At 43.4% G+C, this 26,113-nt stretch overlaps 2 protein-coding genes across 2 annotated transcripts; one reads left to right on the top strand and one right to left on the bottom strand.

Moving 5' to 3' along the window:
• Window positions 1–5,284: 5,284 nt before the first annotated feature.
• RPS26 (ribosomal protein S26) lies at window positions 5,285–7,166 on the bottom strand (the record flags this gene model as incomplete). Its single annotated transcript, XM_063292944.1, has 3 exons — window positions 5,285–5,381; window positions 6,058–6,188; window positions 6,953–7,166. Coding segments are annotated over 3 exons (381 nt in total), but the record flags the coding sequence as incomplete, so codon positions are not given.
• Window positions 7,167–17,288: 10,122 nt separating this feature from the next.
• Window positions 17,289–24,464, top strand: LOC134490064 (zinc finger protein 397-like). Its single transcript, XM_063292948.1, has 3 exons — window positions 17,289–18,150; window positions 20,230–20,353; window positions 21,637–24,464. Exons 1-3 carry the CDS (start codon window positions 17,464–17,466, stop codon window positions 22,632–22,634), a joined length of 1,809 nt encoding a protein of 602 aa, XP_063149018.1. The 5' UTR covers window positions 17,289–17,463; the 3' UTR covers window positions 22,635–24,464.
• Window positions 24,465–26,113: the final 1,649 nt, after the last annotated feature.

Raw genomic sequence — 26,113 nt, forward strand, 5'->3', positions numbered from 1 at the left:
GTAATTTGGGTCACAGTATGACCGACCACACCATGACCTAAGTCTCAGCCTGTTGCCATAATTTTATGGCACCTTAAAGACTACCCAATGTATCATACATAAGCTTTTAAGGATTCTGTTCCACTTCATCAGATACATGAAGTCTAGTCCTGAGAAAGGAGTAGCATATTCCCACTCTTTTTTGGTGGGGGAAGTCAAAAGATGGGGCCATTTACAGTGTGGCTGCTGGGTGAGATATGCAGAGAACATGATGGCGGAGCCCCAAAGTCTGCAGTTTGTTACTCTCTTAATATGGAATGCCAGAGGCGTCAGGCAGACATAATTAAATTATTTTATGCTATGGGAGTAAGAGATGTGAGATTCCACAGAGGGCTTCTGGGAAAGAGCAACAGTAGCAGCTGTCCTCCCACTTTTGGAAATGTAAAATCCTACAGTTAACCAAGAGCAACCGTTTATTTTAAGTCCAAGGAAAATATCCTGAGGAGATCCAGCCAACATGGAACCTTGGCCCACTGGAAGCCCTGTGGCCTGGTTTTATTCAAGCTGGTAGCTTTGCCAAGGGAGCCCTCTGTTCTGTATCTGTCACCAGGTTTCCAATGGAGGGGAAAAGACAAAGGGAACTCGAAAACTCAAAACTGATCTGAAGAGAAGTGCCCAGTTCCAGCCCCACCAAAGGTAATCCCGTTCTAAGGTAAGAGCCAGAGAGATCAGGGCTAAGATCAAACATCAGACATTAGTCGGAGGGCTATGATTAGATACCCCAGAGGACCTCAATAACTTTTCTTATAATCTGCCTTGATATAAATCACAAGAAGGGCAGCTTTAATCTCTGACTCAACCCAATGCCACATTTCTTCTCCAAACTGGCATTATCATGGTGGAGAGGGGACAATTAGGCACAATATAAATAGCCTTAACTATGCTTTGACCGAAACATACTAGTGTCCAGGTCCTTTCCCTCAATTATAGCCGTTGTCAGAGGCAACCCAGAACTTATCTAGCTCAACCCACAACCCTGCCCACCTGACCCCCAAAGTAGAAGCTCACTCCCCTCCCTGCCCCCGAGCATCCTTGCTCCTGGTAAGAGATTTCTCTCCACCTCCCCAGAAGGAAAATCACGCTGGAAACAGGTAACCCCAGGGAAGAAAATGGTTATAGAGCTAATTCTCACCACAAAATGGACTCTTTTCCTGGGTTCCAGCTCAGCCCAGTCCCATGCAAATTTCACATCCAGGGAAATGGGCTGGATTCACACCCTGAATTCAGAGTTTGTTTTGACTGTAATTTGTTGTATAGCCATAATTGGCTGGGTTAACAGCACATGCTGAGCAATAAATTATGGTTTATCAACCACAGTGGTAGGTCCTAAGCCACAAATGATATTATTTCTTTAATGCATTGCAAGAACAATGCCAAGGCTCCAGTTTAACAAACTTGAGTACTTTGCCATGAGAGGGAGAGCAAGAGAGATGAAAACCCACCTACCAACTTCCTCACTACTTCCTCTTTTTTTTGGTAGGCGTTTAATCTCACAGGCCTTAAAGCCACCCCATCTATCCAGCTTGTCTTTAAATCAAGGAAGCCTGCCTGCCTGCCTTTCATTTTGTCCCTTTGTTCTAATACAGACCACTCATAAAACAAGGGAACATACTTTTATCTATCTATCTATCTATCAAATTTGTCACCGCCCATTTTCTTAATGAATAATACTGACCCTTGCTTACAATATTTGGGATGGAGGAACTTTCCTCAAGCAGGACTTGGAAAAACAAAGCAAGCGCCGGAGGCTGCCCTCTGGTGTCCCCTTTAGCTGCTAAGCAGGAACTACAGGAGTGCCAAGAACCCAGCTTGAGGGCCACACGGGGCTTGCCAGGACCCCTTTGGCTGCCCACAACTCTTCCAGGGCAATGGGACTACGTGGCCCTTCTTTTGCAATGCAGGAAGGAGCAAAGAGTGCTAGAGGCATCCATTTTACCCCCCAACTCCAGAATCCATCCCCACTTTTGTAGTGTAGACCTTCCGCCCACATCAGTCACACACCCCTGAAGTACAGCAGCCTTCAATTTGCTGCTCTCCATTATGGCTTCCAGATGAGATTACAGGAATAAATCTTACGCTGGCTGCGTAAACTGTCAAAAAGGCTACTGCCATACGGTCAAGCGGTGAAAACAAGGATAATAAAACGTTCTTAAGAATGTGTCACCCTTCCAGATCCAATCCAGAAATAATTCAAATTTTTAGGGCAGTGGGCACATTTGGAGTTTTGGCAGCATCTTGCAGGTGCCAGTCACTAAGAAGGGAGAACTGCCCCAGTAGGATGGTTATTCAGTGGGGCATGGAGCCTTGGATACACCAAGAAATCCATGCTCCATCTTGTGGATGTCTTAAATAAGGGCCAACCTATGCCCGAGTTATCTTATTTCCAGCTAGAAGCTGGAAATCTGCTGTTACTTCTTTTGCATTTTTAAAAAGATGATTATGGCAAATTGCTGTGAAGTCTTAGGGCCCTCTGAAGATTAAAGGGAATGTCTCAGCTGAATCAAGCTTAATTTCATGAACAAGCAATTTTCTTGCCAATGTAAGTGGTTTGCATTAACCTCTTTCAGGATGTTTTTTTTATTTTCCAGTCTAGACTACAAATCTTTTGATTTCTTGGTACTCTCCCATCCCAGAATTTACTTGGTCTGACCCAGATTACCTTTCAAACCCAGAAAGGCTAGCCAGGTGCTGCCACCTGCTGTGGCCTTCAAAGATTAATTATGACCAAAACCAACAGCATTTGAAGTTACACATATGAACTATAGTAATTTACTTTTTCTTACCTTGCTTTTTAATTATAAGCAAAGACCAGAACAAATAATTTACTTCAACTACATGTAGAAATGCAAGCAGTTGAAGCTTTCCCAAAAGGATATTAATTATTGGATAAAGAAACCAGGGGGCCATGAGTTCTAGTCCTGCCTTAGGCATGAAAGCCGGCTGGGTAACCTTGGGCCAGTCACACTCTCTCAGCCCAACCCACCTCACAGGGCTGCTGCTGTGGGGAAAAGAGGAGGAGGAAGGAGTATTAGGTATGTTCTCCACCTTGAGTTATTTATAAAAATAATAAAGGCAGGATAAAAATTTTAAAAAATAAATAATTTGGTTGAAACAAACTTTCATTTTCACATCTCAAATGTAAAGATTACAAGGTCTTAACAAAACGTATATTTTCCATTTATAGCCACTTAATTCTGATTTTTCTGATTGTATTTTAAGTTTTTACTTTCAACTTTAGAATTTCAAACAGCTAAAACTAGCTGGAGACACATTTTTACATAAAAACACATACAAACACCTCCAAGAGTATACAGTGTTATAAGCTAATACTTCCCTAAGGAGGAAGGCAAATGCAATACTGTGGTTTAGTGGCTAGTGATAAAAATTACTAGCCCATAAATATAACTCACAGGTCCTTCTAAATGTAATTTGGGGGGGGCAGCCAAATAGGTTGTAAAGTAACCCGTGCACACTGAACTATTTCAGGCAAAATCATCTTGCAAGGTAAATTTAGCATTGAGATTTGGCAAATGATATTGAAGAGTTCTTGTTCTAGACTGCCATGGCAAACCACAGCATTTGTTAACAGGCATTCACCTGAGAAACATCCATTCAGTGCTAGTACTTGCTTTTCCACTTCAGATATGCCTTTTGTTAAATAACTGATTAAAGGAATACTGTTATCAACCCAGAAGCATGGCTCAAGACTTTTCCCAGTAAGATATAAAGATTAGTTCAACAGTGTTTAGCTGTATTAACTGTTGTCACCAAGAAGTGGAACAGGATACACATGATCTTCCCTGACACTAGCAGTAGTCACATGCCAAAGTAGCTTTTGGGTCAGTGTGCACGCATGCTTGGATGCATTTCCACAGTAGGGGAATGCATATGCATGAATAGAATGTCAAAAGTAGAGAAACTCTCCATTCCTACACATGGTACATCCTGGTATTAAACTGCATTTCCCATCAAATTCCATCTTGTACTACTGAAAGATTAATGTTCCTTAATCCAGTATTGGCCATTCACCTGAAAACAGATTTACGCATGCCACTGCAGCTGCCATCCTCTTCAAATCTACTCGAGGTCAAGGGTGGTGGTACTTTAGGGTAGATTTTTGGAAAGCATAGGTGAGAGAACAGGAAATTCCATCAGCATGTTGATGAGCAGTTAAAGATGCCCACCCTTTCCTCTAGCTTGAAAGCTTATTGCCTGTGCTTCTGATCTTTTGCACAAACCACCTGCATGGCCAAGGTATCATGCTACATCCAATCTTTTTTTTTGGGGGGGGGGTGCCTTCAAGTCCACGTTGAATCCTGGAGACTGCCTGGAGTAGTTCCTGCAGTTTTCTTGGCAAGATTTCAGAAGTAGTTTGCCATTGCCATCTCCCTAACACTGGGAGAGAGTGACTGGCCCAAGGTCACCCAAGGCTTTGTGCCTATGGTGACACTAGAATTCACTGTTTCCTGGTTTCTAACCTGGTGCCTTAACCATTATGCCAAACTGGCTCACCAACACCTAATCATAGATTTCTAAATTTTACAATGTATGTATCTCATAAACTATTAATAATTATAACAAGACTTCCTGTTTAGTTTATAGATCCTTTAAAAAAAATTTATACTGCACACACACACACATATATTTTATGTACTGCATTTGTATTATTCTTACAGAATCAGTTATTTCATACATATCCCCACGACAGCAAAAAAAAATAAAATCCAGAAAAATCTCTGCTTTGCATCAAGATCTTTTCATTCATTACTGCCTGCTGTTCAATAAACCACAATTAACTTTCAGATTGCTGCTCGTTACATCAATTCTGCAAGGCAATGATTAAAAGCCGCAATAGCTATTCTACATCATTTGGAATGGTACACTATATACGTTTTACTGGATACTTGTAAACCACTGTGAGCCTTTTTGATTTGACAGTATGCAAGAGAAGGAAGGGTGAGCTAAGTCCACACTCTCAGAAATGGGAGGAACCCCATAAAGAGAAAGCACTATCAATCTTTGATGAAGATTTGAGAGAACTCTCTCAATGCTGCTTCATGAAGCAATATTGGGTTGCTCCTATGAGCTGAGCAAAATAGTTACGTTTTCAAGGTTAGTTGGGTCACTTAAAGTTATTTTTTAAAATTATTTGGAGCATATTTAAAAGCAATTTATTAAACTTGTACCCCAACCACTTTTAAAGCCCAACCCTTTAAAAACACTCTAGCATTAACACAAACAATCATCACTTGTAAATGTATTTATTGAATCAATATTTGGAAGTGACATCTTTTAAATCCATCTCCTTACATAGGCTTAGGGGGTGGTCTCGGTGCAGCACCCTGGAGGAGAAAAAAAAAGTATGTGTTAGAAGACATTCACCTAACCTTATCACTAATAATATAACAAATTAAGAATTTCTATCTAAGAGATTTAAAACACAGCTGCCTTGTAAAACAAAGAATATTTGTGGCCTCTGCCAGGTTCAACAGAATGCTAACTGGCTCAACAGTTCATTGACAATATGCAACCCTTTTATTTGTAACCTTTCATTTCCTAATAGATTAAAAAGCTGCAGATAATTATTAGCTTTTATAAACACATTTCATCTAGTTTTTTTCCATGCTGGTAACAGAGAGCACAAGAAACCTAGAACTATCAGGATTACTTGTTCTAAGACAGAATCAAACAATCCTCATGATGTGTAGTGTATCATGTGAACCCAGAAAGGCAAATCCTCAGCACATCTGCTTGTATGAGAAACATAAAAAGTGCAGCTCAGTAACTGCATGCTCCTAAATATAGATGCGTAGGGCACCATTTCACCCCCTGAAACTCCTGAAATCCCTTCCCAAAATGGGCCCGACCCCACCAACTTTTAGAGCACCCCTACATACCCCTGGCTTATATAATCATGCAAAAACAGAGCATGATTGTTTGTACTCCATCAACTAAGTTAGGATTTTTTTTTTTTTTGCTAGCAATAATACAGTAACTTGCAGTTGATCATATACTTACTGCTGGCCTGAACCGGGGAGGAGGAGTGCGGTCCTTTCGGGCCTCACGGGATCGGTTCCTCACCACCTTGCTGTGGATAGCACAGCTAACACAATAGTGAAGCTTCACATAGAGCTTGGGTAACACATAGGCTGAGGAAAAAGCAAAAGGTAACTAGGTAAGAGTACAATGGTCCAAGATTTCAACATCAGACAAAAGAAACAGTCAGTTCTCATGGTTCCCTCTGAAAGTCTGCCCCAGGGTTCCTTTCATCACCAGGAAAAAATAAATTATCTACTCTAAAAACCAGAAAGAAAAACAAACTTCAACTTTATTTTGCCAAGTAAGACATAATGAACAAATTTGAACAAGGTATTTTCAGCAACTAGAACATAATTTCCTCTCAACAATTATTCATTTTAAAGCACAGTCCCTCAAGAAAAGATCTTGGTAAGAAAACCCCCAAATTCTGCTACTCCTACAGATAGCAAATTAAAATCAATGGAGCGGGTTTGTTTTTTGGCAAAGGTAAACTTTTCCACCAAACTCCAGTTGAAATTTATGACAACACTCATCTGAGTTCTGCTTCTGGTTCTTTCCTATCTTTTCTTCTGACGGATCTTGAATCAGTGAAGATTACAATACCACACATACGAAAGATTTGGATGATGAAGTATCAAACAAGATTAAGCTTTTTAATTCAAAAGCTTCCTGTCAGATACAGCAGCAGAATACAGAATATTAACAATGAGCACCACAGTAGTGGGCTAGATAACATCAATATTCACATTGCTCATCTCAAATATAAAGGAAGATATGACCTTTCATTGCAATGTCTTCTCCTAATGCTTTAATTTTCTGATCTCAACTTTACACTGGCAATTAAAAGTAGGGCAAAGCAAGAGAAGGTGCTTACAGTCAAAGACACTTGCTTCAGAGATATCTCGGACTGCAGCTGCTTCTACAATATTTCGGATGACAAACTTCTTAATAGCTTTGTCCTTGGGGACGCAACGGGCACAGTTGGTACAGCGTATAGGCTGGACATGTCCTCGGCCCTTCTTGGCACGGCCGTTATTTCTTCTCTTCCTTGTCTGTTTAAAGGAACAAAATTTGTAACAGAATGTTAGTCATTGAAGGGCCAACTATGCGATGCAAAGCGATACAATGTGGGAATATGTTGCGGTGGCTCAGATAACTCTAGAACCACCACGCAAGAAGTATCTTCCTCTAAGGGCAAATACTGTTATTACAGACAGGACCTACTACTTCGACAAGCAGGTAGCATTCCTGTCCTGTCACTACCTCCTTAACAACGCTTTAACTCAAACATACCGTGTATTTCCCAGGGATCGCACTGCTTTGATACCTTTCAAGCTTCCTAAGCGCTGACTACACGGACCTTGAACCAATAAACTATGTTCTCCATTATTCTCTCTGTATGTACATGTACACATACAAACAGAACCATTGTTGCTTTTTTCATTTTGGTTTCTTTTTTTCCAAAAATAAAAAGGGCAAATCCAAACAGCAGCAAATGTACATGTGTGTGTTTTCATATGTTAATGTGAAAGGTGTCTTCTAAGTCTAAAAAGTATCTAAAATAGATCCCAAGAAGCCAGTGTTTAAACCAACATACTGGAAAAGATGGACATCTATTCTTACCTCTACACACCCTAAATTTATTTCTAAATGTCTTCCCCAGCAAAACAGTCCCAATATTTGCCTCTTACACATGACTTTAAAAAACAATTATTAATGATCAGATACCGTAATCAAAAGTTTTCCAAACCGGAGTAAGGTGCCTTTAGCATGTGCCTTCCAGAAAATGCCCAGAGCACTCCATTTAAAGGTCCTTTGGGTGCACAGTTGAATTGCTAGACTGTCAATTTCACATTAAATTCTGTTTGTATAAGGTATTTTCATTAAACATTCCTACCCCGAAATTCTTTTCCAGGGAAGCCAGAATGGGTACAGAACACGTGCTATCGAAGTCCTAACCCAGCTTGGTCTCAAGCGCCATTTAAGTCCAGCTCGGCCTACTAGAACGGCCTCCCCTAACCTGATGCCCTCCAGGGGTTCCGGAGTGCAAACCCCACTATCATTCCCAACGAGCACTGCATCCCAACCCAGCACCCCTGGAGGCCACCGGACCGGGAGAGGCTGCGGTCTCCCGCCTCCTGCGCGCACGAGCCAAAAACGTTCCTGCGAACTCCACGGGGCAGGAGGGACTTTACCGCTGAGAGGACGGAGGGGGGCTTGTGCCAGGAGCCCCAAGATACCAGAGAAGGGCGAGGGCGACCACAGGACTAGCTTTCCGCCAAGCTCGCTTAAATGGGACGCGCATGCCGTGGGCCAAGTTTTAACAGCACAGCCAGCCACCTCGCCTCCCTCACATAACTTCACTGATGTCTCAAATTCTGCCCTCCCCTTCTCCAGGGTTGGTTTTGTCTTCCCTCCTGCGGCCCACTATCGCTCGCTCGCGCGCGGTACCCACCATCTTGACGCTGAGGAGGCGAAAGAGGACCCGGCCCTCTCCTTGGGTTCCTTATATTGCTTTCCTCCGCCAAGCGGAAACGCTCAGCCATCCTTACTCCAACAATCAAAAGCCTTTGATTCTCTCATAAAGTGAGAATAATACGATATAATATAGACTTTAATAACGGCAAAAAAAAAGAAGATAAATTCCGATTTCTTCGTTTAAATCTGGGACGTTTATGATGGGACTATATGTTTTCTAGGTTTCAGCGGAAGGATATTGTATATTTTAAAAAAAAACTACCAATTCCCGGATGTATCCCAGAACACATTACGGGAGCGTAACTTGATTTTTTTGCGTCTGCTAAAGAAGTGCATATTGGGACTTGTGGTCTTTTTCTCTCCTAGAGTTACAGTGTAGCGCGTGCACGAAGAGTTGTACTTTTGGTTTTTTGCGGAGAATTTGCTGGGCATGATAGGAGGGAAACAGAGGCCTTGTGGAATTTGCAAGAGAGCCACAATAGATTTTTGCTCCCGTATATTCTATTTTTTAAAGTTGCATTTTTATTATTTGTATTTTTCCCGGTTTTTGTTGCAATAAATCCAACATATAACCGTAATTTAACTTGCATTATTAGCAATTTTTAATTATTCAGCTTTCACACCTTTGGAGTTTTAGGTGGCTCTCCAACATTAATCGTAAGAAAAAGAAGGCATAGTGCAGAATTCCATTTTAAGGAGGGGCTGAATAAAAGTTGGCTCATGCTAGGTATCTACTCAAGCAGCTTTGTTTACTAAGACTGGAGACAGGTGTGTTGATGACTGAGGAATCTGTACTATTTGACAAATTCAGATTGTCCTCTGGATCCCTATGTTAGTAGGATTGCAAATCAAAGTTATATGGGCTCTTTGTATATTGCAAATGATGGAGGGGGGAGGCTATTCATTTCCAGAGTTCTCATGAAGCCTGTTGGTTAAAGGTCTTCCTAATAATACAGGTGACATTCTCCTGCAACCTGTAGTAACAACCTGTCTTTTAGGCAACATCAGAATAACTACAACCATGTCTTAGAAAGCTGTTTTATAGCATGTTAGCAAATAGTGGATAGTGTTCAGACATAAGGACTTTGAAGAAGCAGAATAGGAAGAGTGTTGATGCTTTTGAACTTTGGTGTTGGAGAAGACTCCTGAGAATACCATGGACAGCCAAGAAAACAAACAAATGGATCATTGAACAAATCAACCCAGAATTCTCACTCAAGGTACAAATGACCAGGCTCAAATTATCCTACTTCAGACGCATTATGTGAAAACCTAGCTCTCCAGAGAAGGCTCTAATGCTGGGAAAGGTGAAATGAAAGAAAAGAAGACAACCAGCAGCAAGGTAGATGGACTCAGTTACTGTGGTGATTGGGGCACCATTGGAAAAGATGAAAGACCAGGTTAGAGACAGATTGTCATGGAGAAAATCTATGTATGTGATTGCTAAGAGTCAGCCATGACTTGATGACAATGACATAATCAATTCAAACATAAGGACTGCAGTGGGCATATGAGCTTCCATGCATTAGGGATAGAGTACCTGGCCATTCCAGCACTTGCACTGGTAAAACTCTATGACCGTCTTTGTAAGGCACATTTAACTGGGTCAGGGGATGACATGAGAAAACTAAAATGACCCAGCCCATTAACCCTAAGGGAATTAGATTTAGTCTCAAACCTGGGCTTGTTTGGGGTTAAACTAACTCAGACTGTTGTCCACAGGATTGACCAAAGGGTTAATTTCCTGAAAATGATTCAGATGAAGTCCTTGAAAGTCCTTGTGAAAATGTTTGTTTCCATTTTCAGAAATGCCTCTGGTGCTGCCAACCCTGATTGTGTCACTGGGAATTTTAAAATCATTATTTTCACTATAGTGGAAAAAAAAATCCAGGAAGTTAGAAAAGAAGTGACAGCTTTCCACCTCTTTTCTGAGGCTGGGAGGACTGCAAATATCTCCATCCTGGGTGAGGTAAGTGATGCGGTAGCTGCCTTCTCTCAGTGCCTGGGGGCTGTGGGGGTCTGGATGGGGAACAACAGGCTTCAACTGAACCCTGGTAAGATGGAGTGGCTGTGGGTTGATGGCTCCTCTGTATCCGGGAAGTTATCATCTTTAGTTCTGGATGGGGTTGCACTGCCCCATTCAGACCTGGTGTGTAACTTGGGGGTCCTCCTGGACTCACGACTCCTGCTCAAAGAGCAGGTAGCAGTTGTGGCCAGAAACTTCATGTTGTGCACCAGTTATGCCCTTTCCTGGATCGAGAGGCCCTCCGAACAGTCACTCATGCCCTGGTCATCTCCCACATAGACTATTGTAATGCGCTCTACATGGGGCTATCCTTGAAGAGTATCCAGAAGCTTCAACTGGTCCAGAATGCGGCTGTGCGAGCAGTTATTGGTGCCCCAAGATCAGCACATGTGACACCACTGCTGCGTGAGCTGCACTGGGTACCAGTCTGCTTCCGGGTCCAATTCAAGGTGTTGGTTATCACTTTTAAAACCCTACATGGCATGGGGCCAGGTTACCTGGGGGATCGCCTTATCCCCCTAACATCGACTCGTCCCACCCAGTCATGCAGAGAGGGCATGCTAGGAACCCCGCTGGTAAGGGAATTCCACCTGGTGGGGTCCAGGAGGCGTGCCTTCTCTGCAGTGGCACCCGCCTTCTGGAACATTCTGCCCCCAGAAGTGAGACAGGCCCATTCGCTCCTGGCCTTCCGGAAGAAACTGAAAACCTGGTTCTGCCGCCTCGCTTGGGGTAGGAGGGGCACCAGTTCATCTTGGGGGTGGCTAGTATCATAGATCTCTCCCCAACAAATAATATCTGCACTGCTTGGATTTTATATTTTATATCTATTTATTTTTTACTGATCTATTTATCTTGTAATTTATATGTTTTAATTGTGATTTTATTGTAAACCGCCCAGAGACCCCTTTTCTGGAGAGATGGGCAGTGATAGAAATCTGAAAAATAAATAAATAAATAAATAAATATGATCACTGCGTGACTAATTTTATTTATTTATTTATTAATATCCTGCCTTTATTATTTTTTATAATTAAAATATCCTTGATAATGCATTATCAACACAGAGAAGTAACGTAACAGAGGGGATATCTCAATTAGCTTTGTCATCTGAGCAAGGACTATATGTGAATAATGTTGCAATAAAATGACTCTTGTTCCTTTTTTGCTTGCCACTAGTGTTAAAATCTCATGTCTGAAGTTTTTGCCCAGTGCAGACATAATTGATTGATATGATATTGTTGTGATTGGTACATAAATTTGCAGAGATAACTGTTAACCATTGACCAATAACCCTAACCCATTTGGGGGGGAAAGGGTGAGACAGTTGAAATATGTTTGGTAATTGTTTAATTCTTGGAAGGAGGGCAATGACAAATCTCAGTAAAATAGTTAAGAGCAGAGACATCATGCTGACAACAAAGGTCCGCATAGTTAAAGCAATGGTGTTCCCCATAGTAACATATGGCTGCGAGAGCTGGACCATAAGGAGGGCTGAGAGAAGGAAGATCGATGCTTTTGAACTGTGGTGTTGGAGGAAAATCCTGAGAGTGCCTTGGACTGCCAGAAGATCAAACCAGTCCATCCTCCAGGAAATAAAGCCAGACTGCTCACTTGAGGGAATGATATTCAAGGCAAAACTGAAATACTTTGGCCACATAATGAGAAGACGGGACACCCTGGAGAAGATGCTGATGCTAGGGAGAGTGGAAGGCCAAAGGAAGAGGGGCCGACCAAGGGCAAGATGGGTAGATGATATTCTAGAGGTGATGGACTCGTCCCTGGGGGAGCTGGGGGTGTTGACGACCAACAGGAAGCTCTGGCGTGGGCTGGTCCATGAAGTCATGAAGAGTCAGAAGCGACTAAACGAATAAACAACAAGCACATCAAACAGTATCAAGATTACCTTCTTCGTTGACCTTACTGAGTGTAAGCTATCATTTTAAGGCTGTGCACATAGTCCTTGCCTAATTTCAAAAGCTCGGTTCAGACAACATCATTGGCAAAAATAAGCTTTCCCTCTCCAGCAGCCTGCTGGTTAGAGGGGTAAAACCCATCAGAAAAAAAGAATGGATTGTCAAGCTAGTGCAAAAAAAGAATTCCATGCTGAGATACAGTATAGTCTATTAAGCTGTGTGTGGAATCTGAGCCATTCTGTATGTTCTGAATCTAACTTAAAAATATTCAAGGTGCCTGTGCAGCTCCATCCGTAATATCCCATTTTGAGGCTAATATTTATTTGCCATCCTTTCCCCAGCTCTGCAAAGTTGGCTGCTGCCTTTTAACATAATCCTGATGCCCACTTCAGTACTATTGTATACTGTGCGTGGGGAACAGCTTCTCTTAGTGGTACCGATCTTAACGTCTTCAAGTTAAGCAGCCTGGAAGTGGGACACAACCATAAAAACTCAGTTGGCTAGTTCTGGACATGCTAAAAAAACATTCAGAAACCTTGTGCACATTTGCGTTGCGCGTTACTGCTTTGGAATTGTGTTGCACTCCGCATTTGGCTATTTTGGTTCAGGCGGCACGAGTACGCGAAAAAACGTACTTCGTGCAATGGGAATCAAAGAAGCAGCTCGCATTAAGCACCGCCTGGAATACTTCGCGCTGCCAAGCGTCAAAGTCACCCTCAACTATTTCCACCCTCCCCACCCCCACCCCCCCGCAGTGCTGAGACGCGTCAAGAGTTACAATGACTGGCAGCCCGATCCTCAAACCAGTTAAACAGGAGCCCTTGGATTTAAGCCGGCTTAGTCCTATTGAGCGAGAGCTAAACCCTGGAGAGGCCCAGGAAGCCGAGAGGGGGATGCGGTAGCCAAGGCTCCATCCAGCTCCGCCCTGGATTAAAAGCCTTGGAATCTGAATTTTATTGAGGGGTGGTGGGTTGTCTGCGGGGCTCGAGATCTCAGGGGTCCGCATGGAGGCAGGAATTATGGGGAGCGGTGAGTTTAAGGGGCAGCGGGGCGAAGGGAAGCCGATGCCTCTGCAAAGGCGGGAACGGGGTGGGGGAGGAATCAGGCGGAGTCGAAGAACAAATCTGGGTGGGGAGAGGAGGGACTGGAGAGACGAGAGGGGGCTTTCTCGCGGACTTCTGTAGAGTTTTTTTGGGGGGGGGGTCGCCACCCGCCTCTTTGTGAAGTTAGGCGGGGTGGGGGTGTCTCTGAGCCATGTGAGCTGTGGACAGGGTGGCGCTTCTGCGGGCCTTCGACGGAGCCCCTTCGCTTCCTTTGTCCAGAACTGCTAGTTCGGCACTGGCCCTCCGCCGCACCGGGCTACAGCCAAACAAGTCCGCTCCAGGCTTCGTGGATGCATTAGATAGATAGACAGACAGACAGATAGAAGGAAAGAGAGAGAGAGAAAGGGACTTCACTTCTTCCTTGTTGACAACAACAAAAATGCCAGATTTTTGCTTTGTGTCTTTATGGCGAAGAAAGGAAGGGGGATTTTCCTTCTGTCTCTTTAACCAAGCCTGAATAATGGCACGGGGGGGGGGGGGAGTATCCCATCAAGCCATTTTTTTTCCACCCAAGAGTTCTCCAGCCTCCCGGGGAAGGAAGAGTCTATCGGACCTTGTAATTGGGAGAGGGAGGGGGAGAGAGAGCGGAGATGGAGAATCGCGGAGTCTGATAAAAGCCCCGTCCCCCCATCTATCCAACAGGCTCTTCCGGTTTCCTAACGCCGCCTGCGGGACTTGAGGGGCGGTCATAGGAGACGGGGGTGGGGAGCGGTCCATGATGAGGGGCAGCTCCCGAACTCCTCCTTCGCAGAAGGCATTTGAGCTATTAAGGATTCTGTGCGCTTAGCCTGCACATGATGTCTATCTTCAGATAATAACACCTCTGCTTTTTGTTTTTTAGTCTATTATAGCTCACCCAAAAGGAAATAAACAAGGAAGGAAACAACAAACGCTAGGGAAATATTTAGACAACACCCTTCATCGCCCATTTGATGGCTCCAAGTGATAAACTCACTGACAGTATCCATCGAGAATATTCGACATTTATTTCCCCTCCCCCCCCCCCAATGTGTGCAAGTTGTCATAAACTGGGAGGGGAAAATATACATCTGTGCTTTTGGTTGGCCCATTACTTGTGGTCATGTGTTGCTCCTAGAAAATAATAAATGACAAATAGCCTGACATGGAGCTTATCTCATGGTGACACTTAGCACAAAAAAGCCTCCTGAGAAAGGAGCACCCAGTGTCAAGGAGAGCAATTTTTCAAAGACAGCATGTACAAACCAAGAGTTCAGAGGGCCTCCCTCTAAATCTTGAGAGGCTGCTGCTTCTGTGGCATTTTCACCCCAACTGATAAGCTGCAGAAGCACTGGTGCTTCAGGACCCATAAGCCCTAGCCAACCTGGCCATGAAACCTCAACACCTTTGGAAGGCACCAGGTTGGATGGAGCCAGACAGGAAAGGATGATCAGCTCTGTCAGCCTTGTGCAGCAGTTTTCAAGGGGTTTAGAAAGAGAAAGGAAGGAGTTTTCTTCTTGCCTGTTCCCTGGCCCTTTTTACTGAAAATGAGGCAGCTAGCAAAACTCCGTGGGCTGCAGCTGTTCTTGGCATAATGGCAGAGCTGGTCCCAGGCTCTTAGATAACCAACCAGGGATTGCGAGACCAAAGCATCATCAGAAATATGGGGCTCACGGTGGTTCAGTCTCTCTCTTCAGTTATGGAAGCATGGGCCTGACTAGAACATTGATGAAAATCTCCCTTGGGAATATCATGTGCTTTTCTGAAAACTGAAGGAAAGATGGTACGTAGCACAGAGAAGGAGAGCTGTAAATCAGCTTGTACAGGAGAACTTCAGTACTGTTACAGATGTATAAAATCAGTGACATTCAGGTGTTCTTTATTCTTGGCACAAAAGTGAGATGTTCTGGCAGAGTGTGTGTGTACGGCTTCGAGTCAGTGTTGACTCCAGGAGACTGCCTGGATTAGTCCCTGCAGTTTTCTTGGCAAGGTTTTTCGGAAGTGGTTTGCCCTGGCCTGCTTCCCAGGGCTGTGTGATGGCTGGAACACTCATGCACTCATACAGTTAGGACTCATAAGCTTTTGCTTAGAAATCTATTTGAATGGTGCGAAGCATCTAATACAGGGGAAAAGTTGCGAATGAAATTTCCCTCGTGTTTCTACAGTTTAAAATCTCAGTGAGTTCAAATTCCCCCCCATTGTCCCCTTAGATATGCACCCCTCCTTCTCGTGCCAGTAGTTGGCTGTAATGGTTTTCTGTGGATGACCTTGATGCTGGAAGGTGACCTTGGTGCTGAACAGGATGATTCACATTCCAAGCATGTTCCCCCTCCCTGCTGGTCGACTTCCAAGCTGATGCGAGTTGCACCAAAATGGATGTGAGCATGATAAGATGTTCTGGAAATATTTGATCAAGGAGCATGACAGGCTGAGAGAGAGGGCCTGGCCCAAGGCCTAAGGTGGGAGTAGAACTCAAGTCTTCCCAATTTCTAGCTTGATGCCTTAAGCACAATACCAGACTGGCAGAGTACAGTTCTTAAATTAGTATTGCTGATTTTCATTGAAATATAATCCAGCCCTCTTTAACATGGTGTCCTCCAGATGTTGAGATTACAACTCTCATCATTGCCCAGCCAGCTTTGCCAGTGGATTTTCTGGAGTACATCCAGTATGTTTGGAGTGCAGGCAGTCCTCCCTTAATGACCATAATTGGGATCAGGAACTGCATTGCTAAGCAACACAGTTGTAAAATGAAAAATCATGTGACCGCACTAACTTAACCCACAGTTGTTAAAATGGTTGTCACGTGATCACGACTTGTGACTTCCCACTGGCTTCCCCATTGACTTTGCTTTATGGAAGCCAGCAGGGAAGGTTGCAAATGGTGATCATATGACCGCGGGACACTGCAATCCTTTAATTGTGCACCGGTTCCCAAGTGCCCGAATTGCAATCACGTGACCATGGGGATGCTGCGACTGCCGCAACTTTGAGGACTGTCCCTAAGCCTCCTTGTTCAGTGCAGTTGTAACTTTGAATGGTTGCTGAACGAGTGGCCACTAAGCGAGGACTATCTATATATCAGTTTGGGAAAGGCTGGCAGAAGCCATAGCCCATAATTTTTTGCGCTGAAAAATATAAAATTGGAAGAAAACAGCAGTTACCACAATCAAGGGTAACATCTTTATTTAGAGAAGTCAGCATCTTTTTTTCATAATTCACACAGCAGCATTACCGTTTTGTTGCCTCAATGGTGGTTTTCACTCTTGCTATACGCCATGCATTTTAAACTTAGTCCTGGGGCAGTAAGTGTCTGTCTGGGTATACGTACCACATCTAGCATTAGTATCACCTAGATTCTGCCATATTATAATGTGTGATCCGCCTGCCGATCTGTTCAGAGAAGCCCCTGAACTCCCTGGGTGATCAGCCATTCCTTCTCAACTCCACCTGCCTCAAGGTTTTTGTTTCTGTTTTTTTGTTTTTAAAGAAGAAACTCAAAACTTTATGTACACAGCCCTAAGCTCTCTGGGGGGAAAGATGGGACACATTTCTAAATGGTGTTTTATTTCTGTTTCTTTCCAGGAAGAAGTTCCGGATAACAGAACAAGAACTCTGAGCCGGTCACGGACAGGCCTTGGCCCCTCGCGTCAAGCCCACAGTTGCTGTGGAGTTACCGTTCATGCTGGCGCTGGGTGGACTCAAGGACACAAGTGGGCAGGGGCGTGAAAGTAGGAGAGGCTCTTAAAATGGCAGGACAATAATATGGGGAGGAGGGATAACACTGGATTTGGATATATCTCCCAAGGGGTAAAATATCCGATTTGCGTACATAGGTGTGGCTGACTAAGTGTGAGAGGTAGTGGTTCGGGCGACATTTGACAAGAAAGTGTGCCTGGTACAGAAAATGGAGAAGGGGCCAGCAGGACCCGGGCCAGCAGAGGCATCAGAAGGAGCAGGAAGAGACCATTTTGCCATTCAGCCTAGGATCAGATGGGAGCTACCCCACTGGGCAACATTGCAGCCAGAGGGCATGCCTACCCAGTGGTGGGAATTCTTGAAGATGACGCCCTCTCCGGCCACGGTCTGGGGCAGCCCAGGGCTTCCAGACCTGACCTCTTGGGATGACTTGATTGCTTTTGAGAGAATGTTTGGGGCCTGCCAGTGGCCTAGAGGTGACGGGGTGACCCGACTGAAGCCTGCTTTTGGTGCAGAAGTCCAGCAAGCATTGAGCGGCAGGAACACCAGAGGCAAAAAAGACTGTGGGAAAGCCAAGACCATCTTCCTGCAAGAAAACTCCCCCAGCACAGAGCTGCACCGCCAGCGCTTCAGGCAGTTCTGCTACCAGGAAGCTGAGGGGCCTCGTGAGGTCTGTGGCCGCCTGCGGGAACTCTGCCATTGCTGGCTGGAGCCAGAGAGTCGTACCAAAGAGCAGATTGTGGAGCTGCTGGTTTTAGAGCAGTTCTTGACCATCTTGCCCCAGGAAATCCAAAGTCAGGTCAGGGAACGTAACCCGGAGACCTGTGCCCAAGCAGTGGCCCTAGCAGAAGGCTTCATTTTGCGGCAGCAAGAAGGCGAGCAGCAGGAGGAGCAGGTGAGACCCATTTGTTCCAGAGCGGGCAGTGGGCAAGGGCAGCCACAAACCTGGCTCCCTTCTCTCTCTGCCCATGAAATCAGATGCTTCGCTTGGGTGACATCCATCTCAGGATAGGAAGCTTACACTGCTGCTCCTCTTAGCGTGGAGCTATGGCTCTTGTCAGTTCCAGTCCATAGGACCAAGGTTGAGGGATGCTGAGAGGGACACAGTTGTCGGCCTCTTATCTGCCTTTTTACCTTTTTTGTTTAAAGAAGTGAAATACAGGTAGTCCTTGCTTAACAACCACAATTGGGACCACAATTTTGGTTGCTAAGCAAAGTGGTCATTAAGCAAATCCAACCTGATTTTACAACCTATTTTGCAGTGGCTGTTAAGAGAATCACCAGAGGTGTTAGGCGAACCGTGTGGTTGTTAAGCGAATCACGCAGCAGCCCATTGATTCTGCTTGCCAGAAGCCAGCTGGGAAGGTTGAAAATGACCATCGCGTGACCATGTGATGGTGCGATGGTCATAAATGTGAACTGGTTGCCAAGCACCCAAATCATGATCATGTGACCATGGGGATGCTGCGACGGTCATGTGAAGACTGGTTGTAAGTTGTTTTTTCCAGCACCGTCATAAGTCCGAACCATCACTAAACAAATGGTCATTAAGTGAGGACTGCCTGTAACTGCTACCAGCTGCATGAAAACATGTTCATCTCTTCAGTCTCCTGCTGGGAATAAAGAGAAAGGAAATGGTCCCCCAATAATGGAAAAAAAAAAACCCTTCTTTCCTCTCTGGCTAGTTTTTATCTTTTGAATCTTGGCTTTCCAAAACAGGCTGTGGAAGCCGGAATACTGAGAAAAACACGATGGGAACTATAATTAATTTGTACAGTATTCGCTTCTGATGGCTCAGAATCAGCAATAAAGAAATGATTTTGCTCTGCTCTCCCTGACCACCTCAAAAAGGTCCTCCTTACTGCTAACGTGACCTCTCTGGGGGCATGGTCTGATGGGGCAGGCACTCCAGTGCTCCTACAGACTCATCCCTGTTGGGAATCAACATGCTCATGGGGCTAAAGAGAGGTGAGCAATGTTGGCCCTCCACCTTTGTTGGAGTTCAGCTCCCATCATCCCCCATCATTGGCAGTTATGCTACCAGGCTTGGAGGAAACCGAAATTTAACAGATATGGAGGGCCACTCATTGCCCTCCCCAAATTAATGAGGAAGTCCTGCAGCACTGCTTCTAAATGCTTTCTTCCAATTATATGTTGCAGTTGTAACATTACACACACATCCCATTCTAAAAAATATAAATGCTCATAGAACTGGAAGTCCCTTTCTTCAAGACGGAGAGAAAACATTTGTACCAAATAAATGGAGTGTATCAATATTATTAGATGCAAATTCAGGTCATAATGAAAGATACTTCACTGGAGATGCTTAAGTGATGAAAGGGAGTAAGATATAAATTTCACCTATTTCTACTAATACTGTTGCTGCCTCTGAAGTTTATAAAAGAAGTTTTTATTGTTCTTTCATCCAGCTTCATTTATAGATGCAAAAGTCTTTATCAGGAGCTACTTGTAATTCTTCTATGTTTTCCTGTCTATATTTTCATCTTCCGGAAATCTAGCAAGGAGGGAAAAAAATAGCTGTACACAATAGTTTGGTGGTACTAAGAGCTATTTATCTTGAGATCACACAATATTCTGATTCCTAAGGCATGATTTGCAACACACAATGGGTGATTTTATATACACAGCACAATAACTCAAATCCAAACAAATCACACTGTGGCTTGACAGAATGCGTGAATCCAGCCAGCTACTCTGTCTCTGTCTCTGTATATCTTGGCTACTGGGAAGATGCTATAATCTCTGAGACTTCTCTTGCCCTGGTTAAAATAGCCCATAATAAATATTGAACACAGTTGTATTCCATCTTGATTGGCAGGAATTGTTTTTCAGAATTTCACATAGCTAGCTGTCTTCCAAGATCAACCTGAATATACTCTATGCACACTGTCTACAATTCAGTGCACCTTCACGCATCACGTCTCTGTGAACTTGACTTTCACTGTTGTTTCAGGGGCCTCGATCATCTCAAGATATGGCTGTGGATTTTTCAGAAGCACAGAGAGTGTCGCTGGAGGTCAGGCAGCAGCAGTCGGACAGCAAGATAAGGAAGGTGGATATTGTTAACCTCTCAATGGGTAAGGACATGTTTAGCCTCCGTTTGTACCTTTGCCACTTCCAGAACAGCTGAGGATTGGAGTCTTCGTGAAGTATTTGGCATTTTTGGGACAACATGTTGTGGGGTGGGAATTGTTAATCTTTAGCTTCACAGTATAATTCCAGAAAGTGACACTGACAGACTCCTGCTCTTTCCCATGGGAATTATGCAGTGCAGCCAAGGAATTCCCACAGAATTCTATCTTGTCTCTGAAGCCATTCATTATTTCCATGAATCTGCAGGATGTGGAAGTTCAACTCCCAAAATGAGACTATATTTGAAAACTGGTGAAGATGCTAATTCAGTTTTAGATTTAGTTTGTCAGATGATCATAAGGCTCACAAGACTTCTGCATATTCAGCTCCATAGCCTTCCAAGAAAAGAAAAAGTTTGCTGTCACCAGCTTTTTCAGACCAGAACTGAATGTTATCTTTATCTAGTTTCTCTCTTAAAGTTTAAATTTGTATTCTGATTTCTTCCCATAACTATAATGTATGTTTCTAGTGTTTGTTACATAGGCTCATAAACTGCTTCGAGGTATAAGGCCTCAAAGTTACCTCTAATTCTAATACAAGTGTTCACAAAGGAGGTTTAAAATAGGTGTGAATTCCTATGATTTTCAAAATGGACAGTGGGTTCTTCACTTTACAGGTATCTGATATTTTTTATATTAGGTTCTAGTTGCAGGACCATGAGATACTTCATAAATTACCACACACTGCTGTGTATGGATACTTAAATTTATGTTAGCGCCTAGACTTAACAGTTTCCCCCAACCTGCAACTCTTCAGTTGTGTTTGATTACAGTACCCAAGAATTCTCAGCCAGTGAAAATCAGGCAAAGTACAATGCCCCATAATATCAGCCAGTGTAGCCATGCTCATTTGGAATTATGGGAACTGTAGTCAGTCACATTGGAAGTGGCAAGGTGTCTACTCAAAGCTCAAAAACAATTTCCATAAATTGCTACCACAATGTAACAATACATGGTGATTGCTAATTCTTTAGTTGACTTTACAAGTGCCATCATTGTTAAATGCCAGATGCTATAGACAAACAGATGGGAAGGCTGATTCCTTTAAGTCCCCCAAGAGATCTTTCCAGAGTGATCTGGTTGGACACTATGGAAGGCAAAATCCTGGTCTAATTTTGGTTTGAGTTAGCACAAGAATGCTTAGAAAAGCATACCGTATATGAGGTGCCTACCTCCTTCTTAGCAATGTTCTATGGAACAGCATTGTGACCGCCTTCCTCCCCTTGCAGATGTCAATCTAGTTAGCAGAACTGAGGAGCTGGAGCAGCATCTAGAGTCCAAGGAAGATGAGACTGTGGCAGCCCGCCCAGCCTCTGGGGGAACCCAAAGGAAAGAGAAAAGCCATGTCTGTATTGAATGTGGCAAAAGCTTCACTCGTCCCTCAGATCTGGCAAAACATCTTAACGTTCACACAGGTGAAAGACCCTACCTTTGTGTTGAGTGTGGGAAAAGCTTTAGCCAGCTTTCCCATCTTACAAGACATCAGAAAATCCACTCAGGGGAGAAGCCTCACATCTGTTCTGAATGCGGAGATACCTTCAGCCAACGGGCATATCTTGTCAGCCATCAAAGGAGTCATTCAGGAGAGCAGCCATACCACTGTTCTTATTGCCAGAAATGCTTCAGCCACCAGTCTGCTCTTAAGATCCATGAGCGGAATCACATGGGCCAGAAGCCTTATGCCTGTACTGACTGTGGGAAACGGTTTGTTTCTTCATCTTCTCTCACTACACACAGGAGGATCCACACAGGAGAAAAGCCTCATGCCTGTGGGGTGTGTGGGAAAAGGTTCATCCAGCACTCCAACCTGGTCTCTCACCAGCGAACACACTCAGGGGAGAAGCCATTCTCCTGTAAGGTGTGCAGCCGGAAGTTTGCCTACCCTTCTGATCTCACACGACACCAAAAAATCCATACAGGAGAGAAACCTTACCCCTGTGATGAGTGTGAGAGAAGGTTCACCAGGCTATCTGACCTCATTACACACCAACGAATCCATACAGGAGAAAAACCCTACCGCTGCCTTGAGTGTGGGAGAAGATTCAGGCAGAGGGGAGTGCTGGTGAAACATCAGAGGTGCCATTCAAAAGAAAACCCAAAAGGAAGTGAGACCATCCAGTCCACTGAGTCTCAAGCTAAAAGTCCATTCAAAGCTCATGAGATCAAGCTGGAGAAAGAACTGGAAGATCAGGCAGAGCCCAGCCTGATTCTCTCTCCCAGTCCCTGATGCATATCACTCTTACACTGTTGCTTACAGAGGGATCCATCATTTTGTAGGCTAGAGAGTAAGTTTTTCACCAAGCTCCTTTTTCTATTCCCCTACTACTGACTAAAAAGCAGACATGAAGGTAGCTGCTCATCATGCTGTCCCCTTGTGTTTTTATAAACAACACTGCAAAAAGAGGAGGGTCATTTATAGATGGAGTTGTAAGTTCAGGAGAGAAAGGGCATGAAGAGTAATCTTGTCTTTTCTTCCTTTATATGGCCCGTTTTCCTTTATCTGCATACAGTAACCTTTGGAAGCAGCTGAAATAATGCAGCTGACTCTGCGTGCACCATTTGGAATAAACCTTTTCCAAGTAATTAACTTCACTTTGCTGGCCAGGTAAATGAGGAATAGCTCTCTTTTCAGAAAGAATAGCTTCCAAACAACTAAAGAGAGACAGAAACTGAACACACCTGTCTCTGTAATATATTCAAGGCCTGGCCAGGACAACGGTTTCTATAACTCCATATGATGATTAAATGCAGTTTTTCTCTGCCTCGGAAATGTCAGGCAGAGACTGGGAAAAGCAACCAGTTCATCATAAGGTCAGCAGGGCTCAGGCAATATACAGGAACACTTCTGTGACAATGGTATGAACTGGTAACCTTTCTAGATTGAAAATGAGGATAGCTCTATCACCTTCCACTTCTTCAAGTTCAAAGCCAAGCGGCTGTCAATCCATCTGGGATTGGATCCTCTCATTTCTGTTCTAGGTCACCTTCAGGAGAATTTAAGGGTGTGATAAGGATGAACCTTTATTAGGTTGTGCTTTTGGTACCATCTAGTCTGATTGGCCACACATCTCTAAGATGTCAGGAAGTGCAACTTTCCCAGACTGTGACCAGAAATTCTTGAAAAGAGCTAGCAGAATCTGGGGTTGGGGCTTTGTATACACGTCAGTTGTGGACTGCACTACTAACTGTAGTATGACTTCTGCATTACACTAGCTAAACTTTAGTTCTGAGATTCATTTTTATAAACTCTGGCAAGCAGACAGCCCCCAAACATATGGAACTTCGTCCTCTGTTCCTCTTCCTGCTTGCTAGTAGACTGACTGATGTGATCTAGGCAACAAACATACCTCCCAATTATAGTACAGTATTAATGAAGGAAAATGCATGGATGAAGCTCTGGATTGCAGATGGAGATGGTGAGCAAAAGAAGCAATATCTAAATTTGGTTTGTGCAGTGTGGGGACTTGAAGCAAATGAAGTCACTTTTTACTGGCTGCTATTTTGTTGAGACTTGGCCTCAGGTATGGACAGCAATTTATGAGAAACCTTGACTTGCTCAACTGCATCTATTAAGGCCCTGGAACTGTAGGAGGCAAAAATAGGTAGCAATTCAGTTTATCTCAGTGGCTGATCTCCCACTGCTATTTTCTGGCCAGCATTGCCATTTGAATGGAAATAAATTGAATACAAAATTGGTAAACTTAGGTTGGTGGGAAAGAGTAGCTCCTGAGAGTGCTCTGTTGATTATGATAAAGTGATACCTGTTCCAAAAGTGCAGGACATGTTTTAGAATGAATTCACATCTTTAATCTGGAATATAACATATAACAACTTTAGGCAGGACTGTGCATACAATTCTGAAGAACTAAAAAACTTAGCATGTTGAAGAGGTTATATTTAATATTAACATTAAAGAGGTTATTAATGTTCATAATTGTGAAGATAAAATTTATAAATATGCTGGTGGAATTCCAGAAGCAGTACATGCTTATCCAGAGCCAGATGCTCAATTGTTAAGTATTTGGGCACTTTAGTAGCTTCTTCTCTCTCCCCATAATGAAGTAATGTGATAGCAAGGTACCTCATTCAGCAGACTTCCAATGAACAATTCACATTCTAATACTTTTCAAAGATGGTTGATATAGAGGTAAAAAATACTGGCAGTCTCACATGATTTTAATAAATGGAACTATGATCCTATATATTATTAGTCCTCATTTTCTTAAATGTTGAACTTGGAAAGGTAAGCAACGAGGCAGTTGTAAACATTTCTTCCCTAATTTGCTTCTGTTGCCTCTTGTCAACCTAGCAATTAATTTTAGACTCCTAGGGTAAATATATATTTTTTAAAAATCAGCAAAAAATGACAGTTTCCCAGCTACCTTTTCAGCAACTGGAAAGCCATCAGAGATGACTGTTCTCTGCCTCCATCATCTGTGCTCATGTGCTTTAATACATGGACTAGTTTCTCCCACACAAGTAGCTGGCTGGCTGAATGTTATGTGGTCTGTTCATAAGACTTACACGGTGTATGGATCTGTTCCCCAAACAGGGTCAGGGTTCTGCAAACTTAATTCAGAGGGATAATTAATTTTAGCCCCAAACATACCAAGATCATGCAAACCACTTACCAGTGTTTCTAGATTTTTCCTACTCCCCAGACAGACAATATCCAAGAGAGGCCCAATGTCCATTTCATCTTGTGGGGAGGCAGGAAGCTGGGACTGGTGGAAGTGACAAACAGCATCCTATTCTCCTTTGTGGTGGCTAGAAGAAATTAAAAAATGGTGGCCATATGCCTGACTCAGCCTCCTGTGTGATGTGCTGTTGGTACACAAGGGCAAATTGGTGACTAAGGGGGAAGGATAATATTCTTCATATTATCCGAACAGGATTCATGACAGTGTGCTATCAAAGCTGGGGTATAATCAGGATACTTACAAAGCTGGCATGTAGAAGATAACTTAGCAACTTAGCTTTCAGTTTAAAAGGGCATTATTTCCAATCCTTGTATGGATATAGGGAGACGTATGAACAGTACATACAGTCTGCTGAAGCACTCGCATTCTGAATCAATGCTTAGCCAAGAGGAGAAGCTGTATAATTCTCAAGGGTCAATATATTGAGGAGGGGACTCAGAAATATTCTAAGATGGAGGCAAGATAAGTCACTGACATTTTGATTAGATTTTTAAAACTTTTCATTAAGGATAAGTATAACTGAATCCATAAAAAATTACATAAGCTTATAGGTGTCCTTCTGGGGAAAAAAAATGGTGTTTTGTTTCCATCATGATAGGTTCCACTTGCTTCACTGAGTGAAGGATGGGCCTTAAGAAACAAATGATTGAGACCTAATGGTATAATCTACAACATATATATGTTTGCATATTTTATTCAGCCCTAATGCCTACCCAGCTCAGAATGTTAGATTACCAGACTTTTTGCAATACTACCAAAATGGGAAAATGTACATGAGCAGGACATCAATCAACTATCAGTAGGATGGGCAGTAACAAATGTGGACAATTCTGCAAAGTATAAATTAGTTGGATGAGATGAGCACAAAAAAATGATACAGGTTTGTGGCTTCTATCGTTTGTAGCTGAAGAGAAACTACAGAAGAGAGCTTAGTCCCAAGGTTTTGGAAACCTCAGAATGAATGAATCCTTTGGAAAAAAAATCTGTAATTAGCATTGGATCTACC

This window comes from Candoia aspera, chromosome 2 (assembly GCF_035149785.1).
Source record: "Candoia aspera isolate rCanAsp1 chromosome 2, rCanAsp1.hap2, whole genome shotgun sequence".
Classification (NCBI taxonomy): Eukaryota; Metazoa; Chordata; class Lepidosauria; order Squamata; family Boidae; genus Candoia; species Candoia aspera.

Coding starts and splice junctions, on each gene's coding strand:
- LOC134490064 (XM_063292948.1), top strand. CDS start 17,464: ATGGAGAAGGGGCCAGCAGGACCCGGGCCAGCAGAGGCATCAGAAGGA. Junction 18,151..20,229: donor GCGAGCAGCAGGAGGAGCAG/GTGAGACCCATT, acceptor CTGTTGTTTCAG/GGGCCTCGATCATCTCAAGA. Junction 20,354..21,636: donor TATTGTTAACCTCTCAATGG/GTAAGGACATGT, acceptor CTCCCCTTGCAG/ATGTCAATCTAGTTAGCAGA.